Here is a 23,715-nt window from a genome sequence, read left to right as displayed (position 1 = left end):
TTAAAATCAGTTCTTTATTATTTAAAAACACGGATCGACATAATTGCCAAAGTTAAACGATTAAATTCATATTTTCCACAAGCAGGAACCATCAACCTCGGAACGTTTGATTAGGCTATTTTGTCTTACAGAGCAATGTAATGTGTAGCAACTGCTCCGGCCTCACTGTGGTCACGTGTGTTATGGAAAGTTTTTCCAAACTGGAGTATCGCTGCACGTCTCCCTAACTGCAGATAACAAATGTATTACGAACAGGGGCTTTATTCCGGTTTAATATATTTCCATTCAGCAGTTGTTTGTGTTACTGCTAAGGGTTAGCGTCATGTCAGCGTCGGCTTGCCAACTTAAGCTTTCTTTGTAGAGACGTGGTCGTTGTGATTTTCTCTGCTGTTATACATTCCCTAAGGTAAATTTTTCCTTAATGAGTTCATTTTATTAAAGGGAGTTAGTTATCAACATGGTATTTTTCACCTGTAATGCGTGTGGCGAATCGCTGAAGAAAGTACAAGTTGAGAAACACGTGAATATGTGTAGAGGATGCGAAGTTCTCTCTTGTATAGACTGTGGGAAAGACTTTTGGTAAGTTAAATATCAATTTATCTATCGACACTATGCACTATTTTAACGTCACTAGCTTCACTGATATTAACATCGTCGTGCACTATGATCGTCTGCTTATGTTTTGTTACAATCGGTTGACAACAGGGGCAATGACTACAGAAATCACTTAAAATGCATCACTGAAGACCAGAAGTATGGAGGGAAGGGCTTTGAGGCGAAGTCTAACAAAGGCGAAGTTAAACAGCAGCAGTGGATCCAGGTAAACGACAACGCAGATGGATGTCTTAACGACACCCACATTTTATATTTATCTACATAAAAATTTTTTATGGCATGCTGTTGGACAATAATCATTAGTTCTGATCATCAAAGGTAGATAAAAGCATGCAAATAATAATACATTTTAATTTTGATTTTTTTTATCTCAACAGAGGATTCATGATGCCATGAACAAACCAGGAGTAAGTCAAAAGATGAAGGACATCCTCAGTCAAGTCAGTTCATATGATAACGTCCCAAGAAAGAAAGCCAAGTTTCAGGTTGGTGAAAAGTATATTTGTATTGATATTGTATGCTGAAGGCTTGTAGGAGGTAACTCAGTTTGTTGTCTTTTTCCCATATGGCTGCCCATCAGAACTGGATGAAAAACAGTTTGAGAATGACCAATCCGAATCTACAGGATGAAGTCTGGGAAATTTTTTCTGCAGCTACGACCAATGTAAGACATTGCTTCCATTCAACAAACATGCTACTGGATTTTAGTCTACTCTTAACAATCTTTATCAATGGTAAAGCGTTATTCTTATATTGAACAGACATTGTTGATTGAATTGCATAACATTGGCAGTTTTGCATATTTTTCCCTGTGACGAATACTATGTGTATGTGTTCACGTCAATCTGCCCTGTGTCCATTTATGATTTGAAAGGGAGCCGAAGCCTCCAAGCTGAATACCACAGCTGAAGATACTCCAGCTGAGGTGAAGGTGCAGAATGAATCAGAGGAGCTGGCTCCTAAAGAGGAGAAGAAGAAGCTGAACAAGAGGGAGCGTAAAGAGGCCAGGCAGCAGAAGAACGGGAAGACGAAGAAGGGTGCTGAAAATGCCCCTGCCGTCGAACATGGAGAAAAGGTGAAGAAAAGAAAACATGCCTCAGAAGAAGCAAATGGAGACGAGACGTCCACAAAGAAAAGGAAGAAAAGCAAGGACTGCTCTGAAGGTAAGACTGTGCACATGATTGTTTTTGTAAATGATTTCTGCGTATATCTAATCTGAATGGAGACTCAAACTTCTATAACATTTTTTTATTTTGTGCAGCTCGGGAGCATTAAGACTGGATGCAGATGAGATAGTTTAATAACATGTTCTACTTGGAGTAATCTTTCTTGTTATTAAATGTTTTAAGGATTGGGTGGCCTGTCTGTCTACTTACTTACCGAGCTTTGTGCACGCACTCTGCCTGTGCACTAATTACGCATGACCGGTGTCTCAAGGCTCAATGACAAGGCTTGGCAGACCTATTGCTACAGTTGGCAAGCTAGTCATGTGTTTCTGCAGGATTTGCTTTTGAGGGAGTCCTGAAGCGAGGGGTGGAGTTTTTCCGACTTGATATTTTCAAAACTAGCTTACTTTTTTTGGCTGGTTCCTCCAAATTGCCTTTCCTAGCTTTAATATAATTCTTTCCTTATGTTTGGATTTTTCCTAGATGACCAAGATGAAAGCCAATCGGCAGATGAGGTTGAGGAGCGAGAAGCTTCCAAAGGTAACAGATTTCATGACGGCATTTTATATCCCTTTTTTATGATTTGGTATATGTATTGGAGGAAAGAGTCACTAGGGGTCAGTGTTTGGATTTCAAGTCATTTTATTTGTAAATTAATCTATTAGTTGTTTAATGTGATCAAATTGGTGGTAGCTGGATGCCTAGTGACTTTAGAACCTTGTATTGATTGATAGTTGAATGCATGTTCTTGGACTCCAGGCAAATTCAACTGGAAGGGAACAATTAAGGCTGTCATCAGACAATCAACTGACCAAGAGATTTCGGTGAAAAAACTCAAAAAGAAGGTGAGACATTTTATTTCAGAGATGCCATACAGTCCGTCAACGACCTCAAACCCAACAGCCTCGTAACATAACATGGAAAATATATATTTGGTAGTAGGCTTAATCTGATGTTTTGTTTATACAGGTTTTGGCAGCATACTACACTTTCAGCGGTGAGAGCAATTTCAAATCAGAGGAGCAGTTGATGGCCCTTTTCAACAAGAAGATCAAGGGAAATCCAAAATTCAAGGTTTTGAAAGACAAAGTTAAACTTGTAAATTAATATCCACAACACTTATGCTATTCCAAAACCATCCATTTCTACATCCTGGTTTCTCCTGGTCTCCATGATCCTGATGCCTTTTGTTAAGCGTCTCAAAGATTAAATACTTTTATTATGAAGTTGTTGTATGTGATTATTGTTATCTAGGACAAATATTACCAACCATTTTAATAGATATGGACAATTCGTAATTATCCACCAGTGGATTTGGTGGTTTTGAAGATGTTTTGAAATGTAATGATTTAAAAAAAACTTTTAATTGATATCGTATGGCCTCATTTATTTTACCTATTTGTCGTCAATTAATGCCATTCATGTTTTTATTAAAGATGGTAATTTCATATCAATCAGCCTAATTTATTTAACTTGTGTGGATGAAGTCCATGTTTTTTTTTAATCTATAAGTGAGTTTGCCCAGATTGCTTATACACCGATATATATAAAGATAATGTTTTAGACGCTCTGTTGCGCATTCCGAGGCCCGAGGTAAGGCTGGGAAAAGCCACCTTATCTGTGGGATTGGATGTTGGATTGGGGAAAGGAAAGGGGGATAGGTGCACCTGAGGTGAATTTGACTCTCACACGGAACAGAGCTAATGCACATTCCTCGGCACCCCGAACGGGGTTCACTTGGCCAGGCACACAGAAGCTCCATAGAAGGTGGATGCCTGGCGTCAGCCTCAGGTGAGGTTTTAATGCTGTCTGATTTCCCACTACTAGAATGAGCAGCCTCTCTACCATGTATACACACACACACACACACACACACACACACTTCTGCCCGGCTTTATGAAGCTCTGCTAATCCTTGCAAGTTTAACACTGATACTCATTCATCACTCTGCTTACTTGTAATAGTATATTGCATACTTGGGTATTAGTGAAAGTGTTACTCAAGTTGGCTAGTATTAAAACGGGGTTTGCTGGCCCAAAGTAGATGTTTAGTTATTTTTTGGGGGGACTCGACTATTTAAAAAAAAAAAAAAAAGGAAAAAAAAAACTTGCTCAGTTGAAACTTGCAGACAATACAACATTGTTTTGATTGCATTGGAAGTTATACATCTTACTCCTTCGTATGATAATACATGCGATGCATGTGATTGTTTTATTTACTCAGACTAGTGTTTAAAAGGTTTGTTTAATTACTCAAATTGCAACATGGTTAACTATATGCTGAACTACGGACCAGAACCAAAAAGCATTAATAATTTATTTGATATGAGTTGTAAAAATAATTTGAATGCGTTTGATCAATTTGCAGTGGCATCCTTGCGCCTATTGTTGTGGAAATATTTTTTAGGTAGGAATTCGATATTAAGGCCTTCTTTTCTTATAGCCAATTCTTTGAGGTTTGTTGGTTTGTATATTTTAAATCAGGTCGCTTTTATTGACCCAAAACGTGCTCTTCATCAAAGAGCGATTAAAGCGAACTAACAATTTCGTCTAAATGTAATGAATAGTGATACATTCAAATTCTGCATGAATGCACACAATGGATGAAGTGGAGAGTGGATGAAGTGGTTTCCAAAAATCTAAACGTTACGTTTAAAGCTACGTCACCAACCAGGAAGTAGTGGAGAACCTAGGTGCTAAGACAGAACTGTCTTTAAAAAGGTCTCTGTATCTAGCAATTCAGTAAAAAAAAGACATGCTCGACAACAGTGAATTTGCAACTTTACGAAACAGATTCAGGAGAGATGCCGAACTTCTTCTGCAAGGATCTACATTGGATGAAAATGAGGAAAAGGGTAAGGCAAGCGTCATAAGTGTTAGCTGTAACTTTTGTGTGGGTGATCAAGTGTTGAATATCAGCATTATATTGTACTTCAGATTCAACACTAATACGCAGCAGATACCACATATATAAATTATCGATTGGTAGGCCTATGTATAATTCATATCTTAAACTTCTAGCAGTTAATGTTCGTAGAAGTCACAATTTCAGCCGGAATAAACGTGTAACGTTATATCTGTTGATAACACAGCACGACGCTTAGCTGGCATTTGAATGCACACCGTTTCATTCGGAAGTTTTCGATTGTTTTTTCTATCTGAAAATTAAGATAAGCGTACATATCTACATTGTTAAGCTTTTAAGGTTTCAAACAGAGGACTCTTGGTGAGCGGGTAGGATGGGCAGTGGTCTAAACTCAATGCCCTGTGGAAGGGCTCCAGCAATTCTTAATTGTTTTCATTGGAGGCAGACTGTCAGCACTGGGATGCAACATGATAAGACATCTACCATGTCCCGCCTTAACGGTTAATTAATATAGATAAAAGAAAGAGCAAAACCGCTCACCCTCGTTTGACTCCTGGATGATTCATTTTGCAATGATTTTGCCAAATGGAGTCAGGTATTATGTGTGGTTCTTCACCAGGGTCTGAGGTCTTGGTTCTTGCATGCCCAGCAGTTTTTTCTTCTGCACATAGGAATGCGTAAGGCTGACTCTACTAGTATCTGTTCAGGGCATGGATTTCGTACTGGACATTTCAGGGCACACTTGCCTTGATACTTCTACAGCTGATTTTGATACATTTAATCAACCACTAAAGTATGGCCTTCCTTTAAATGCCCTCCTTATCTAAAAGATGCCTATCTGTTTCGCCAGAAAAAAAAGTTCGACCTAGACTGAGATGATTCTCATAATCTGGAGGAAATCCAATACTTTACTGTAACGTGGTACGACTTTCGAGAAAGTTCTTTGGATGTCACGGTCGTAGTTAAAATGTACCATAGCAGGAATATATATCTTTTTTTTTAAACATGGCTTTTAATTAAGTGAGATGAGTTTGTTCATTTGATTTGTAATTTCTTCTTTTGTGGAGAAAAGTATAATGTCTACACCAAAAGATGTCTGCCTACATGACGCAAGATTTCGTAAATACACTAGTATATTATATTTCACTATCATGAAAAAGACAACATGTAGGTCTAGGTCTACAATACAAAATTAGTATAAAAGTGCACTAGGGTTGCTGAGGGTCCTTTGGTACGAGGGGAGTATGGCTTTGAATGAGCGGAGGACCCTAGAGGTCTTTGTAACCCCTCTGTCTTTGAATCATAGAAGGGGCATAATGGTTCATGGCCTACACAGCAGCTCTTATAGTCCTATGCTTATGGTGGTTTAATACAGGCTTATATGAAGGATTTGAAAACCACACTTACTAACTTAAAGTAATTGATTTATCTCTTATTTTTAAACAATGCTGGTCTGCGATCTAATCGTCACTACGTTCTTTACTAAAACATCAGTTTCCAATATATTTAGTAAAAAGGATTTCATGGTACTGATTCTGCAAAAGAGCATTTAGTGTCTGCATGCCTGCCACACATTAAAGCAATAGCTTTTCAATGTGTGTTGCATCCAAAAACAACACGGTATCACCACCCAGGTACATAATGTTATCAAAAAAAACAAATTGCTACTGCTTTTGTTTTGCCATCTTTGTGGCCGGTTCGTTCTGGTGACGGCTCTGCATCACAATCAGCACAAAAAAGTTATATTTAGAAATTATATCGGTGACCGAAGTTTTAAGGAAGAAGGTTATGATGGTTTCTTAAAAGGGCGGTATTGTCCATTTAAAGGCCTCGGTCCCTAACTCACTCGGAAGTGGCTGAAAAGCGTAAAAAGTGTCATTGGAGAGGAGGGTTTTTTACTGGAACCTTGTGTTGCCACGCAGGTTCCCACTGGTCCTTGGTTCACACACAGGGCCCTTTCACTGTGTAAAGTTCACATGTTCTCCCTGTATTCACGTATGTTCCTCTGGGGACTCCTACCTCTCCACACATGCAGGATAGGGACAAGCTTGTTAAGAGACCAAAGGATGAATATCTGAGGAACTAGGCAAGGGAGTGAAGTCAAGTATGACGATGAAAAAGCTTGTGTTCTTCCTCAGTTTAGGGTATGGGAATAAAACGCGATGAAATAGGCTTAAGTGAGTACATTCATGCTAAAATAGACTAAAGGCTTGATACAAGTTATATAACGCAATTGAGGCTACCAAATAAAAAATAAAAATCTTGTGCCCCAAAGAAGTGAAAAAGGACGCATTGGCAGACTATTAAACAGTCTTGTTTCTTTATCTTTTAAGGTAAAAAGGAAGAAGAGGCAAAATCTCTCCCACGCTTTAACAGACATTCTGTCTTCTGGATAATGGCGTCCGTGGCTGTCACATATTATGTCGACTTCCTGAGCGTTCTCATGCAGAGCGAAGACATCAAAAGGTGAGGATTGCAGTTTGAGGTCATTCACATTAATTCCCATCAAACATTTCTTTCAACAATAATTGTATAACTTATGTGCATTCATAAAAAATTTAAGAAACCTGTTGTCAGTGTTTTTTTTCCCCTCTCCCTCTCTTTCATAGTTGGTGGTTTAATGTGGGTTTGACACTCCTTGGTATCTGCCTTACCCTGGCCGGGTTTTGCATTGTGTACCTGGAGTGGTATAAAGGCATCACGCACTATGACCAGGAATACCCTGCCATCCCCCCCCTTACCACAGCAGCCTTCATTGCAGCGTCTTGCAGGTAAAATCACCAATTAAAGGAATCATAAATGAATCTGTTAAACTGTTAAAAAGGTCTCATGTCCATAAACAGTTGGACCATAAACTTATTTTTGAGTCTTTCATGAATGGATTACAATGAAATGATTACGGGTGACGTGCCTTTGACTGATCTTTCTTTATTGGAAACGGTTGCAGCAACAAAGTGCAAATATTGTGAAGCAATGTATTTTTCTGTTTTTCTTTACAGTTTGAACATAGCACTGTGGCCAGTTTGGTCGTTCTTCACACCGCTCATCCTGTTCACTCAGTTCATGGGCATAGTGATGCTCATCTCGCTACTTGGCTAAGATAACCGGTGAGATCTGTGAAAGGAAACTGTACAAAATCAACAAGTTCTGAATAGAGTGCTGTAAAATGTACTCAATGATTTAAAATCCGCTCCCTTTGTTTTAGTACGTTAGCCTTTTTAAAGTCAGTCCAAAGTTTTGTTTGTTCTTTCACATTCATATTATTTTTAAGTGATTTCACAAATGTATATTTGTACCAGAGCTGTGCAGATGGGTTATAAATCCAAAGCTAAAACCAAACGAGCAAATTGATATGCCAAAGAAGGGGTCTGGAATATTTTGAGACTTTTCTTTCTTTGAAAGATCTGTGAATATCACTCGAGAAGAGAGCAGAGACTGAGAAGAAGAAATATAGATATGCATATAATTGATTGATTTTTAAAATGCACTAATGCATCACATTTGTAAAAGTGTTCACCACCTGCTCTATGCTGCAAGATAACGCAATGAAAATATTTTAAATACATTGATTTTAAGTAACAAAACATGAAATAGGCAGTTTGTTTTATTTAAAAAGCAAATAATTTATTTATGTAGCATATAAATCTTCCACAAAAGCAAACATTGTTTGAATGGATAGAAATGTTCTTGCTACAACTAAATTGCACACTTATGTTTTACAGTCTGACTAAATTAACTTCTACCTTAACTATTGAACCATTTGATATTGAAGAGGGACTTTACCATTAGATTATGATGTTTCTTTGTTGTGTACAAACACTCCATTCGACTACATGTGTCATATTTTTTGTTGAAACATTACATTGATTAATAATCACAATTTGATACGTTCTGATTTTCCATTAGTGTGGGCAACGTCATTGAGTGGACTGATTAACGTTGATTTTTTTTTAATCTAATAATTTGTTTGACTTGTGTATATATTAATTTTATTTTGTGGGTGTTTTTACAAAGTTGGAATAATGACCGTATACAATATTTGTGTAACTTTTTAAAGTGTTCGTTTTTGCTATATTATTTGATTAAAATGTATTTAATTCTAACCACTGAATTTGTCTAACTTGATAATGGTATTTCTTCACAATGTATCGTGAATTTCTACATTCAACTATCATTTATATCATTATACAATGGGTGAATATGACACATACTCTTGCTTAGTATTTTTTGACGTGGATTTTAAGATCCCGGATCGTAAAATGCTTGTCAGGTAAAACAAATTTAGAGTATCTGACTTGGTGGATCATACAGTGATTTAAGTGGGAAATGGTAGAAATGTCTTTCAATCTAAAACAGATTCAACTTGTAGGCCTGCATAAGGAGATGACCTGAGATCGAGGGAAATTTATAAAGCCACTGTTAGTTTTCTCAATTATAAATGAACAGGCCAGTGACCAGGGTCACCCCATTTAGAAAAATAAATACATAATAATTAAAAGAGCACATCGCCACATCCCTTGTTGAAGCTGGACTGCTAGGTCCTATAGCTAGATACCTTGTAGCATAACAATTATGGTTCTGACTAATGTCCTTACAGCAAAATAAACATACTGACACTCCTAGGTGTTGCTCATAGACCGTATGGTAGCGCCATTAGACTACATGTTGAACCTTCTTACGGTTTATCTAGGGTTGAGCCTCACTTTGGTTGGCCCATACATCCAGGAGGCGTTTCTTACTTGCAGAAAGACGAATTACAGGCACATCAATGGCTAATGCTGACGTCAATGTGCTATAAAAAACCTCCAATCCAATCAACGTGTTTATTGGATGATCAAACCCTTATTAGGATACTTTGATGGCGGGAGGATAGGTCTATAAGTATTTTAATGCAAACACGAATTGATTGACAAATCGATACTATGCAGATTGTCTGGTAATCAAGGGAAGACCTCCGAGCCACAAAGACAAGAAAGCCTAGCTTAATCACCTTGGATATTCGTGAATCCATTGTCCTTTTCCTCGCACACATTAATCATGACAAGCAAGAACAACCAAGTAAATGTATTTCTTCAACGGTAGCAAGCGGCATATGTCTTCATTAAGACACATCCAAGGAGGGCGACCTATGAAATAAGGGGTCAAATACAAAGTACAAATTGATTGATTATTCTTTTTTTTACCAACCCCAAAATGTGTTGTAGCTCCATAATCCAAAGAAGGCCCAAAGCATAGGCCTATCGGAAAGTCAGGAATCTGGGATCTCAAGGATCTGTAATCGGGTGGACGGATCTTTCCTTCTTACGATATTTGATTACGAACCCCAATTTGATTTGTGGTTAACTGGTTAGTAAGAAGTGTTCGTCTTTATCAGGTTCAAACAAATAAGACATGTTCCATTGCATTGCATTGATGCGCACCTTCCGACCGGCCACCAACTCACACCTGTAAGGAGTCTCACCTTTCTCTAAGTTATTTCTCCTTGTGGTGGGCCTGACACCCGATATCCACACTGAACGGACTTTAACAGAGATTTAAAAGGACGGTGGTCGCGTTTCCATTAGACTGAATGGCAAATTTCTGAACAGAATTAACTCGTTTTTATTCGGAATAATCCGCGGTTCTATGCATGTCATTTTTTTTTATCAACCGTTGGCAAGGAAAACAGATGGGGGGTTAAAGAGAGGATCTTTGATTACATCTCACATTTTGTATTTTCTTCGAATCGGATAGTCCTCATTTGAAGAGGTAAAGTGATTCAAATATGAAAACAACAAGTGCATCCATTCTATGGCTGGACATTGAATCTATGTGTGACCACTGAACCGGCCCATGAAGATTGAATGAGCATGTTTGGCACGGCGGCTGTGGCTCTGAATCCTCACATTGTAACAGCGCGTTACGCACTCGGCCTCCCCTGGACGCACTTATAGCGCACAGGATCGACTCTGCTCTTCTCTCGAGACTGACGGTGTCGTAGCCTACTATTTTGCCCACCATGGTGGAACACAGTGGCCTGGATATCATGTGTTTGAACAAGTATTGCAACAGCTCGTCCTCGTCGTCCTGCTCCGAGCACGAGAAGAAGACATTCACCAAGATCAAGCTCAACTTGTCGGCGGACTATCCGAGGAAGAGCTCGGAGATCCTCAGTGGCCAATATGGCACCAACGTGCTACTGATCGGGTTGGCGCTGATGCTGGCCATTGCCCACCATGGACCCTCTGTTACGGAGGAGAACCTGTTGTCGTTCATCACCTGCCTTATGATCATCCAGTTGATGTGGATGATGTGGTACATCTGGATTAGGGACAGGAAGAGTGAGCTCCAGACGGAGAAAGATGTGCACGCCACGACCTGCTGGATAAGAGGTAAGTCTAAATGTTTAAGGTGAGTACACTTATAAACAGAAAAATGCTATTCATATACGTATAGGCCTGCATATTTTCAAAATATTTCCTTGTGATTACTTGAGTAAACTCTACTTACTGCGTTGAAGGGAAACCACTTCTAACTATGATGGTTCTTTGCTGACAGGTGGTTTAACTCTTCTTGCACTGCTATCATTGATCATGGACGCGTTCCGTATTGGTCATTACGTGGGCTTCAATTCCTGTGTGTCGCATGTGCTTGGAGTCTACCCTGTTGTCCATGCAACCCACACAATAGCACAGGTAGGCAAACGTTTAATGATGACTCCTTTAAAACTATTCTTGATTTAAAGAATTTCTGACATTTCACGGCGGGAAAAGTTCTTGTGATTTTTTTAGATGTTTTTTTCTCATAAATTATTTCTTAATTTCTATCTATGTTAAATATATTCAGCATTTCATGTTGGACTTATTCACAGTCCTCATTCATCTCAATAATTGTTTTGTTCATGTCTTTTGGGTTTTATTGCTTAAGGTGCATTTTCTATGGTTTCACATCAAGGATGTCATCAAGAACTTGGAAACATTTGAGAGGTAAGCACAAAGTGTTTAGAAACTTGACAGAAATGTAAAATCAAAGTCCCATGTTTACCCTGTTTAACATAATGTTATAACCTCAGTTGGACCTTTGCATTCACTACAGTCATCTATTCCTCCACTATACATGTTCCCCCTTCTCTTTAGATTCGGTGTAATCCACGCCGTATTCACCAACCTGCTCCTGTGGTGCAACGGAGTGATGTCAGAAGCGGAACACTTCCTGGACAACCACAAGAGAAGACTGTATGCACAAGGCTATGGAAACCTCACCATAGGTAAGGGCCAAGGGGTCGATTGCTGGCTTGTACCTCCAAGGAAAATACAATAGTCCACTTGAGAACTCACCTCAATGGATACACGAACGGGGAGGTAGGGGAGGGTTAGGGCAGGGGAGGGGAGGCGGGTCAGACATCCCCAACAGGTCTTGTTTGTGTTGAGCACCTCTCTATTAGGTTTCAAGAGGGACACAGCAACCCTTTCCCCACACCCCAACCTCCGCTACCCTCCCCCCCCCCCCCCCCCCCCCCCCTCCCCCCCCCCCCCCCTCCCGCTTGACCTCAGACGGCTTTGTCTCAGGAAAGCTACTCCCAAGGGTGCTGCAATTACAGTAACTGATACATCTAAGCCAAGGGTTGGGGGATCCGACTGCTGCTCCTCATATCCGGCTGACTGTGAGGCTGGCTGCACTCTTTTTTAATTAAAGAGTGCAGGAGCATGGTGGTGGCTTTTCTTCCCTTCGGGGTCAGGAGGGTTGGGGGTGGTTGTTTTGGATATAGAAGATGCAGTAGAATACAGCAGTTTCACTCTAGTGCATTTGCTGCCGTGGTCACAAAAAGCCGTTCCTGGGTATACCGTTTCGTAATGGCTGGCCTCCAACATGGCCAGCCGCCAAAACATCAGGGAATTAGTCTGGGTATTATTAACTTATGAAGAAAGAGAAAAAGGTGTAATGGGTCCTGTAAGCCCTGTTATTTCCTTTTCTTGCTAACAAGACAAACACAAATGTTTATGCACATATATATATATATATATTATTAGGAAGTGATTCAACCACTCAGGTCATTGTTTGATGCTCATAACTCTTTGTCGGTTGTCTTGACAGTTATGTACGATATCCCATGGTATTACAAACTTACTGCCTGGTTGTATAAAGAACAATAATAAAAAAATTGGCACAATTTTGTATGATAAGTATGATTATATAAAAGGAGGGTTTGGATTTAGTTGGCAAAACCTTCAGTTGTGCCAGCTAAAGTTGGAGTTTTGTAAGGCAAGACATTTTTGGAATTTGCAGACTTTTGCTGGAGCTGTTTCACTGCCATCTAACTGTATTTGTTTCCCCATTTGTGTTGCAGTTCACTCAGAGCCTGACTGTAACTGCACCACCAGCGCTTGCTCCATGTTCTCCAACAGCCTCTACTATCTGTATCCCTTCAACATCGAGTATCACATCTTTGTCTCCGCCATGCTCTATGTCATGTGGAAGAACATCGGAAGGGTGATCGACCTCACCTCCAACCGCAAGCGGTCGGCTACCAAGAACCAGGGTCTGATCCTCGGCCCCATCTTGGGTCTGGTGGCCTTGGCCAGCACCATCGGAGTGCTGGTGGTCTACGTGATCCACGTGGAGGAATCCCTGCAGATGCGCCAGTCAGCCATCTCCATGTTCTACTGTTACGGTATAATCATGCTGGTTTTCATGTGCTCAGCCGGAGCCTCTGGTCTGCTCATCTACCGCACTGACCACATGCCGACCGACACCTCTGAGAACCCATCCAGGCAGCTTGACACGGAGCTCCTGTTTGGCTCCTCTGTGGGCTCCTGGCTGATGTCCTGGTGCAGTGTGGTGGCGGTGCTGGGCTCTACCAGCAGCCCGCCGTACCGCTGGACTAACCTCATCTACTCCCTCTTCATCATCCTGGAGAAGTGCGTCCAGAACCTGTTCATCATCGAGTCCCTTTACCGCCATCGAGATGACAGGGAGGATCCCGATCTGCCAGCCACGCCCAAGATCTTCTCTGTGACATCATCCCTCGCCCCTCCGTACAACGGCATCCTCAACAGAGCCTACGAGACGCCAGAAAGGGACTGTGTGACCATGGACAGTGAGCAGGTGGAAAGTGGACAGGTGTACAGAAGTCCTAGGAAGCCTTCCAAGGTGCCCCTGACCGAGGGGACAGTGGTGGAACCGCCGTGCGCCAAGAGGCAGATCCTGAAGAACATTGCTATATTCCTTCTGATGTGCAATATCTCGGTAAGGTTTTCTAGCATGCTCAGTGTTGCAGCAATTGAAGTATACAATCCAGTGTAGGGTATGCCTGAGTTCAGTCTAATTGCATGGTCATGAATGGATACATGTTCACGTATCAAAAGAAGAAAACCTACATAAGGACCTGTTTTGTACAAGGTTCACCAACGTTTTTAACCCTCTGATCATTCTTTCCCTAAGCTGTGGATCCTTCCCGCCTTTGGCTGCCGGCCACAGTACGACAACGGACTGGAGCAGGAGGCCTTCGGCTTCAGTATATGGACCACAGTTCTCAATTTCGCCGTACCCATGAACCTTTTCTACCGCATGCACTCAGTGGCTTCCCTCTTTGAGGTGTTCCGCAGGGCTTGATGGATCCCATAGGGCACTGACAATGATGGACCGCATGCACCGAACATCCCGCCGACTGCGGGAAAGCAGAAAGAAGCTCCTCACAGCACTGGTCCACGGCTGTGGAGGCGCTCCGAGGGCATTACTGAACGGATGTGACAGAAAGCCATGGGGAGTCACAGCATACACATCCCTCCGTGGAGGGGTTTGATAGGCCAATCAATCGTTATTAGCAATGTGTTTTCTAAAGAATTACCTTGGGTTCACGACGAAACAATATGAGGAACTGGATTGACAAAACAACCCTTTGGTGTGTCCTAGTCAAAGAAAACCCTTCCAAACATTTGCACTCAATGGCTTTTGTCCAGCAAACAGGTGCCACATGAATGATGCACACATGACATGTCAGCCATTGTTTCTCTATGGGCGGCAGCATGGCTATGCTGGAACTAGTCCACCAAACAGTCCACTGAGACACCTCTGAGTTCCACTTCTCTGAATAGAGACGTGTGCTGTACTTTGTGAAGTAAATCATGCAGCCAAACATATGTTAATTTCTTTCACTTATTTTCTTTGCATTTTTAATTTGTTAAAAAATGTGCATATTCTAAATGGATAATGTTCTCATCTGTTGCCAGCATATTAACCAAGGTACTCTCAAGTAATCGAATGCTACTACTACACTATAGATCTTGCTATGCACTCTTTGTTATATTCATAATGAGTTGGATAATCGTTCTCAGACCTGTACTTATGGAGTATGGACTTCTCAAGTGATTACATGTTGCCAAAATTGCCACAGTCTTTTATTTTCTATTTTTTATCTCCTATTGCGCCTAATCAATTTTTTTCCCTTTGCTCAGAAAGACCCCGGTCTAACTGCCCTAAAGGTTCCCTTCTCCATATGGCATACTGATAATACTAATTTTGTCAATGGGGAATTAATCATTTAATAAGTGTATGACATACGGTGTCTAATAGACTGTAAGACTAATCAATTTGCTTCATTACCCTTAATTAATTATGAGAACTAATTGAATGGCAGATTAGGAGGGTTAATAGACTGTTCATCAAAGCAATGGCTTTGTGTGCGCACATTACTGAAAAGATTGTTGATGACTCCCAGTCCTCAGACAAATGGCACTTTGTCAGTTTACTTCTCAAACATACAATTCGATAAATGGGTCCTATTCTGTGAACATAAAATAAATTTTGTAACAATAGTTGCATAGTTGTACTATACAATTGTATTTTGAATCAATGTGTTTTTATAAGTTAATTTGATATTATTACATTTCTCAACCAGGTGCTATTTACTTTTTTTTATCTTCCCAGTATTTGCCAACTTGTGGTGAATGCTTTTGTTAGTTACTCAATGCGATAGTATAACATTTATGTATATACTGCAATACAGATCAAAAATTATAATTAAAACACTGTGACAAGATCGCTCTGAAATTCTAATGAAGGTGCTAAAAACGAGTTCATTAATTTTCTTAAGTACTCACAAATGAATTTAAATATACATATTGCAACAAAATAAAGCAAAAACTAGTTTCCTTTTGGATCAAAGGTGGATTTTAGATTTAGAAAATACACAGGGAAATATTGCATAGGAGACTGTCCAAAGCATAGGATTTTATTTACTATAAAGTTAGCTGTTTGGTGTTTCTGGTGTTGCAGAAACCACATGATGGCGCTAGCGTTTTATTTAGAAAGATTGGTCCGAGCCGCTCTTCCTCCTGTAACCCATGAGAATTGTTCTTAAGAGAACCATACTGGTAAGCATCGCACATGGTCAGATAAGATAATAAATGGTGGGTATCGAATCAATGCCTGCAAGGATTAGCCATATAAAGTAATTACATAATAGATAGTAGATAGATAGTAAATGAGATAGTCAATTCAATTGAATTCAATTCAATTAGTCTACCTTTAGATGGCTTCATTAATTAGAAGAGCGAATAAATAAACATATTTTAGTTGAGTAACTAAATATATATGTATTCAATATATATGCAAATATGACAGTGAAAGACATTTTTCATTGGAGTATTATCTTTATTTAATGGCATGCATATTCCTCCTTTATTATTTACTTTTTCTATTCTAGTTCTGTACCTCTGCTATGTAATTCTTGTTTGATGAACACACATTAATAGCATTAAGCAATAGGCTACACTCTTAACTTTTCAAGATTAATATCCGTCTGATACAACTCCTTCCTAAACCCTGAAATGAACACACCCGAGAGGATCTGGCACAAGGTGCTTTCGGATTACTGTGACGGAATGTCAAACCGATTTGACAGGCGTTTTGGACAATTCTAAAAATATCTATGACGTCAAAAAAAGCGGAACCATGCAGATGTTGCGGCGTGCGTAAAGTACGCGCGCTACAACTGAGTTGTAAGATGAATACCCTGACAGCAGAAGATATTGCCGCGATGTCCCGCAGCAATCTCTTCTGCTGCGTGCCGTAGGCCGATGAAGTCGGTCGGAACCAGCCTTCAATAAAAAAGGAGTTAAGAGAAAGTACCTGAAGATGCATAGCAAGAGTTTTCTATCACTGTTCTAAACAGTTTTGTGAGGTCACACCCCCCCCCCCCCCCCACACACACACACACACACACACACACACACACACACACACACACACACACACACACACACACACACACACACACACACACACACACACACACACACACACACACACACACACACACACACACACACACACACACACGGATATGGGTGTATTAAGTTTCCCGGAGAATATATCCAAGCGTGCCCTCGGTTTCAGCACCTTGGAGAGCACCCTCCTATAACTCAGATGGGAGTGCTTGCCCTTTATTCATTTATTTCTAAAACTCTGCTTTAGATACTCCGGCTACAGCAATAACGATGGATCGACAAGGATTCGCGCCCTAATGCATTGTGGAAGTGCTTTGGCATGTGTGACAGTACGTCGTGTCGTGAAATGAAATGTCTGCGTACGTACATTCCTGGAAGGCATGTGCATGTGTGTCTTTCGTGCGCTGATGGAGCTGTGTGCTCTTGGCTCTAGGGAGGGACTCCCCTCCGCCTCCCTCACTCGCAGAAAGATCACCAACTCCACAGCTCGGATTTACATATCCTGCGCGGGGTGGATCAGAGACCACTCCACTGGCGAGGCTGCACCATGATGCCCATCGCGCACCACAAGCCCCTCCGCGCACCGAGCGCATCGTTCAGCTCAGACGCAACGTTCGCCGACGACTCGTTCCTTCACTCTATGTTCCCGTCCAGTTCAGGACCGCGTCCGGTGAGGATGGTAGCTCTACAACAAGGTAGAGATTGCAGTGAGACGCCTTGCACTGCGCTCATCCACGGCGCGCATGGAGCACTGGACTGCAGTTACACTTGAACGACAAATGGATGATATGGATAACACCGGGAAGTACCTTCCTTCGGTGCACGAGGGTGAACCCGGGGCAGCACCTCTCGGAGAGACGATGTGGAACGTCACCGAAACGAAGGTAACATCCCACGGCCGAAAGGAGTTACTCTCCAGGACAGTGACGGGTTGCTTGCTTGCACTGCTGATCCTGTGGACCCTGTTGGGTAACATTATGGTTTGCTCCGCGGTGCTGCGTTTTCGCCACCTTCGGACCAAAGTCACCAATATTTTCATCGTGTCCTTGGCGTTATCGGATTTATTTGTGGCGGTGCTGGTGATGCCGTGGAAGGCCGTTGCCGAGGTGGCGGGGTATTGGCCTTTTGGTACTTTCTGTAACGTGTGGGTGGCTTTTGACATTATGTGCTCCACGGCGTCGATCCTTAACCTCTGCATCATCAGCGTGGATAGATACTGGGCCATCTCGAGTCCCTTCCGATACGAGAGGAAAATGACCCAGCGAGTGGCCTTCGTGATGATCAGCGTCACGTGGACGTTGTCTGTCATCATCTCATTCATACCCGTCCAACTTAACTGGCACAAAGCCAGCGATGACGAAATGACCGGGACGCACAGCAACTCTTCCGCTGTTGAGCCAAAAGAGGAGAACTGCGACTCGAGTCTTAACAGAGAATACGCGATATCGTCGTCCTTGATCAGTTTCTACATCCCCGTGGCGATCATGATTGTGACTTACACCCGAATTTACCGGATCGCCCAGATCCAGATCCGGAGGATCGCGTCCCTGGAGCGGGCGGCCGAGCACGCACAGAGCTGCAGGAGCAATAGGTTAGAGTGCCAACACCACAACACCTTGAAAACATCCATTAAAAGGGAAACCAAAGTTCTAAAAACCCTGTCCGTGATCATGGGTGTCTTCGTGTGCTGCTGGCTGCCCTTCTTTATCCTCAACTGCATGGTCCCCTTCTGCGAGAAGCCAACCGCAGAGCACCCGGCCCCGGGGCTGCCGTGCGTCAGCGAGACCACCTTCGATGTGTTCGTGTGGTTCGGGTGGACCAACTCCTCGCTCAACCCCATCATTTACGCGTTCAACGCTGAGTTCAGGAAGGCTTTCGCGAGTCTCCTGGGCTGTCGCAACTTCTGCTCCAACACGCCAGTAGAAACGGTTAATATTAGCAACGAGCTGGTCTCATACAATCAGGACACCCTGACCCACAAGGAAATAGTGAACGCGTACGTGAATATGATTCCAAACGTTGTGGAATGCATTGACCACGAGGAGACGTTCGACCGAATATCACAGCTTTCCCATAATAATGAAATCGCCACTGACTCGGTTTGCGACCTGGACGACTGTGAGGCAGATATCAGTCTTGACAGAATGTCATCGTTTACACCTAATGGGATACACTGATTCCAACTGCACCATCATCCCGTGCGTAAAAGGATGTATCGCTTCGTGTTTAAGATGTATTGATGTTATCCCATACAAAAAAAAGTGATGCAATAGGTATTCAATAACATTACACGTGGAGTTCTGTGTTCAATTGTCAAATGGTTGTGGCTGCCACATATTTCGAGCACTTCAAAATGGGGGAAACAAATGCTTGAGCTGCGATGGTGTTTTTCCAGTTATTTGGTTTCATTCTACTTGCCACATCGAATGGAAATGTTTGTAAAGTTTTGCTGCTCAATGACCTACCTGCCCTTTCCATGAGTAACACAACCTTAAAATTAAAATGCAGTCGTTCCAAAGCCTTATAAATGGCCTTGCTTGGGTGAGGACACTGTGGAATGTGTCTTGTTGAAACGACACAATGCCAAAATGCAGTATTAGTATACATTTGTGTTGTGTTCAACCTCTCTGTATGCTGTTGTGGGTGCAAACATGTGTGCCCCAGGTTTAATGCAGTGAACCACATGTGTTGGTGCAGACCAAGACAGGCTTTGATGATCTGTTGATGCTGAACATACGTACACCAAAATACAGTATCTTTATTAATCGTTACAAATAATGGTGGATATTTCTATAAATAATACAACAAATGCCAAAGCCTAGTCGATTAGTTCTGGTATTACTTTATAACAATGTTGAAATGTTGAAATTCACTGGCATGTTTCAATCAATATCTAACCATATTCTGGGAATTACTAAAAAAGTGGAATCAACTATTGCTGCAGAAAGGCATACACGGAAAGCAATTCCAAGAAAATGGATGTTATCTTTAGACTTTCCTGCAACTTTTATTGTACAGATAACCTAACCTGAATGTATACTGTCTTAAAAACAGTCAAGTGTGTCATCGTTGTCTAATAAAATCTTTCATGATGAGAAAGACTTCATTCTTGGATTATTTCACTGCTGGGAATTCGATTAGCCCGTTAGCCAATTTAGCACCCACATGAAATAATGATTTGGTCTGTGATGCATGGCGTTGTAGAGCTTGCACCCAGACTGCTCCCACGGGCAGCTCTATAAGCGACAGAGAACCAAATGGTCACGCCTACCCACGTCTGATAGGAGGTCAAGATTAAATTACATTCAAATGACAGCGCCTGCTACTTGCAATTCAAGTTCAAAGAACACCTGGCCACATTTTGTTGTGGAAGTCCTGTCTGTTTGGAGCGATGCCTAGAGTTTGCCAACAAACAGCACACATTACGGGCTCAGTAAGTGTGCCTTTCTGCAAGGTGCTATTACTATTTAAATTGCTATTCCAAATAGGTCCATCCACAAGGTTGCCAAAGCCAAATCTCATTGTTGTTTTCGGTTTTTGGTGCAAAGTCATTCAAGGATCAAATTCAGAGGAAAAACTAGTTTATATTAATGGGCTATCATATGATCCGAAAGAAATCCTCCTCTTTGCTCAGTATTTCCAGTCAGCAAATGTTGAACATGATACCTAGGCAGCTATACTCATGCAATCGCTCAGTTCTCAACTGAGCATTTCCACCGACAAAGACAACAGGTTGTTTGGCTAAAATATGACAACGAGGGAATCCCTTCAGAATTGCAGTTTGGCATGTCCTTGAATGGTCAGTTTGTTTCCCTCCTCTAAAACTAGGCAGGCAATTGTGTCAGGCCCTTCATTTGTGTTGTCATAGAAGCAGGACGGCCCGGGAATCTGATCAAATAGAAGTGGGCTAGGAGCTTGTTAGGTGAAACCCCAACGCAGGGACTTTGTTGATGCTATTGTCTTTCCTGTTCTCCTTCTCCTATTACTTGCAACTCCACTTCCTTGTGTCCTCTCAGCACTGAACAGACATGAAAGGTAGTTGGACCCTGGTGGAGGCAAGCTTCAGGGGGTTATGCCATCTGTCAGGACACATCCATCAAAACACAACAGGAAAGAGAATAAATCTCTCTTTCTCTCGCTCTCTCATCTCTGGTGTGTCTCACCTTTCTATTTCGTGCTTGCTGCACCCTTCCTGAAAACACACCAAATCACACCCACACAAACACACACACACAAACACACAAACATCCCAAACCTATACAGATCAAATATTCAATATCTCCTGCACTAATGGCATCATACTTTTTTTAACTCTTATTGAGCGCTTTAGGTGCATATAGCATCCATAAATGTTCTCTCTTTATCTCTGTTTGTCTTGCTCTGCCTCTCTCTCTCTATCCCTTTGTCACTCCCACGCACACACAGACACAGAGTAACTGTGCAGCTCACATAGATTTAGCCCCCCCCCAACTAGCCGCACTAACAAACACACAATCATTTCCGTGTCAGTTGTTGTTGAGTTTGTGCTTTGTCAGTTAGATATCCCTGAAGAATTCAAAGTCTACCGCCATTGGACGCCTTTGTTTGTTTAGTTCTGTCCTCCTCCCCCCCCCCCCCCCCCCCCCCCCCCTTACTGCACCCCCTTGCCTAAAATATTGGTGTGAGATCAGCCACCAACTTGGAAGAGGAAATGGCGGGTGGAGGGGTGGGGAGGTAGGGGGCGGGGGGAGCGGTGGGGAGGTAGGGGGCGCGGGGGGGGGTGGGGAGGTAGGGGGCGGGGGGAGGGGTGGGGAGGTAGGGGGCGGGGGGAGGGGTGGGGAGGTAGGGGGCGGGGGGAGGGGTGGGGAGGTAGGGGGCGGGGGGAGGGGTGGGGAGGTAGGGGGCGGGGGGGGGGGTGGGGAGGTAGGGGGCGGGGGGAGGGGTGGGGAGGTAGGGGGCGGGGGGAGGGGTGGGGAGGTAGGGGGCGGGGGGAGGGGTGGGGAGGTAGGGGGCGGGGGGAGGGGTGGGGAGGTAGGGGGCGGGGGGGGGGGTGGGGAGGTAGGGGGGGGGGGGGGGTAGGGGGCGGGGGGAGGGGTGGGGAGGTAGGGGGCGGGGGGGGGGGGGGGAGGTAGGGGGCGGGGGGGGGGGGGGGAGGTAGGGGGCGGGGGGAGGGGTGGGGAGGTAGGGGGCGGGGGGAGGGGTGGGGAGGTAGGGGGCGGGGGGAGGGTCGGAGATGGTTGGGCTGCCGGTTGGAAGCATTGGTTTCAGAGTGGCTAGGTGACCAAGCCACCGTGAACCATGGCCATCATCACAAGAAGGCAATCAGGGGCCTGAATGCTGCAGTGGGACATGGACCCCCGGATGCTTTGTCCTGTCGGTTCCCTAAGCTGTGTTAAATCACACGACTGATTGTGCAGCAATCAAATAGCCTTATTTCTTGCCATTATTAACGCCGATGCAGGTCATAATCCTAGTCATGAGGAATGTGTTAAGCGCAACACACCCGCAGCAGAATATATATTGCTCTTTCGTGATTCTCACTTAGAATTGATAACTAGATCCTTGGAAATAGTTTTCCTTGGAAAGAGGTATAATGACACACTGTAGTGGTTCATTCTGACCAATAATCTTTACCGGTAAAGCACGTGTTCAACACAATTTTTCATGTATCTTTTCTATTGTGATATTAGGGTTATGCCTGTTGTGAATGGGTTGTCCTGATTCTGTCTCATTTCATCTTATCTGTATGATTTGATTCCAGTTGAATATGCGTAAAAAACGCCTCAACCCTATTTATATACTTATCGAGAAAGTTAGAGAGATTAGTGTGCCCATATCTAATTAATAAATGTTCTATGTCTAATGAGGCATAAACTCCTCCAAACATCCAATTCACCAAAGAAATATCGGCATTATATAAATGAGAAATAAAGAAATGAATAAACTAATTTCACACTCAATTTAAGTGCATGCAAGATAAGTGAACTGAAAGTTCACGCTTCGTTTAATACATTTACGCATAAAACAAAGTTGTACTAATCACTATTGCATGTTCCTGGCTTGTTGTCCAATGCAGCTCCCAATGGTTCATTGTAGCTGTGGAAAACACGTGGTTGGAGAGTTGAATCGTTACACTAAGCTCTATAAAAATAGTCTTGTAATGGCCCTCTATCATCCCATGTCGGCCCAATCCTCCTGTTCATATTTCTTGCGGTAGAGACATTCATTTTGGATGTTTTTTTTTTATCCCAAAGGGAGTGGCTGATTGGTCGATCAGAGTAATCTCTGCATTAGCCTGTTCAGAGGAACAAACCTTGGACAAGGACATCATTAATAAACACATCTGGATCAAGGACCGTGTGTTTTGTTAGCCTTTCTGTTGATTTCGAAGGCCCTCTCCTAAAACACTGCGATGGACTGGAAAGGTTTTTGTCTGTCGATGATGAGATTGCTCTATAGAATGTGAAAGTGAGAGGGACTCTAAACTTTCAGCGGTGGAGTAATGCACTGTGGATTGCCTGCCTGGGTCCTGCTGCCATTTTCCATACCCTCCCAGATCCGCCAGCTGCTTTACCTACCTCTCGTCTGCCTGTGTGTATTTATGGTGGATAGAGATGATGGCTGATTGCTGATTTCCGACACACACCTCCATTGTTATGCACTCCAAGGGACACTTCCAGCTCCCTTAATTATGAGTAATCGGCACCAATGCATGCAACCTATGCCCTTTTATGTATCTTTATGCAAATCTGAGAACTAGTCATTATAGGGAGCCACTTTCTAGTTTGGGCCATGCCCATTATGAACACATATCAAAGTAAATTACAATGTGATTACCGGCAATCAAGTCATTGGTATGTATAAGTTATATCATCAGAGGCGCA

The 23,715-nt window shown here is 42.6% G+C and overlaps 4 protein-coding genes across 4 annotated transcripts; all 4 read left to right on the top strand.

Moving 5' to 3' along the window:
- Positions 1 to 128: 128 nt before the first annotated feature.
- Positions 129 to 3,007, top strand: lyar (Ly1 antibody reactive homolog (mouse)). The gene is made up of 8 exons (XM_060068180.1): positions 129 to 579; positions 706 to 820; positions 993 to 1,100; positions 1,196 to 1,279; positions 1,490 to 1,778; positions 2,265 to 2,321; positions 2,541 to 2,626; positions 2,751 to 3,007. Exons 1-8 carry the CDS (start codon positions 458 to 460, stop codon positions 2,886 to 2,888), a joined length of 999 nt encoding a protein of 332 aa, XP_059924163.1. The 5' UTR covers positions 129 to 457; the 3' UTR covers positions 2,889 to 3,007.
- A 1,423-nt stretch (positions 3,008 to 4,430) lies between these two features.
- Positions 4,431 to 8,749, top strand: tmem128 (transmembrane protein 128). The gene is made up of 4 exons (XM_060068184.1): positions 4,431 to 4,635; positions 6,980 to 7,112; positions 7,256 to 7,417; positions 7,646 to 8,749. The coding sequence occupies exons 1-4, from the start codon at positions 4,536 to 4,538 to the stop codon at positions 7,743 to 7,745; spliced, it is 495 nt and encodes a 164-aa protein (XP_059924167.1). The 5' UTR covers positions 4,431 to 4,535; the 3' UTR covers positions 7,746 to 8,749.
- A 117-nt stretch (positions 8,750 to 8,866) lies between these two features.
- otop1 (otopetrin 1) lies at positions 8,867 to 15,816 on the top strand. The gene is made up of 6 exons (XM_060068178.1): positions 8,867 to 11,017; positions 11,184 to 11,320; positions 11,553 to 11,611; positions 11,762 to 11,892; positions 12,973 to 13,871; positions 14,067 to 15,816. Exons 1-6 carry the CDS (start codon positions 10,645 to 10,647, stop codon positions 14,235 to 14,237), a joined length of 1,770 nt encoding a protein of 589 aa, XP_059924161.1. The 5' UTR covers positions 8,867 to 10,644; the 3' UTR covers positions 14,238 to 15,816.
- Positions 15,817 to 16,999: 1,183 nt separating this feature from the next.
- Positions 17,000 to 19,951, top strand: drd5a (dopamine receptor D5a). The gene has a single exon (XM_060068179.1). It carries the CDS (start codon positions 17,596 to 17,598, stop codon positions 19,027 to 19,029), a length of 1,434 nt encoding a protein of 477 aa, XP_059924162.1. The 5' UTR covers positions 17,000 to 17,595; the 3' UTR covers positions 19,030 to 19,951.
- The last annotated feature ends 3,764 nt before the right edge of the window (positions 19,952 to 23,715 follow it).

Source organism: Gadus macrocephalus, chromosome 13 (assembly GCF_031168955.1).
Source record: "Gadus macrocephalus chromosome 13, ASM3116895v1".
NCBI lineage: Eukaryota > Metazoa > Chordata > Actinopteri > Gadiformes > Gadidae > Gadus > Gadus macrocephalus.
The sequence above is the reverse complement of the archived record's forward strand: the minus strand, read 5'-3'. Positions and strand labels throughout refer to the sequence as shown.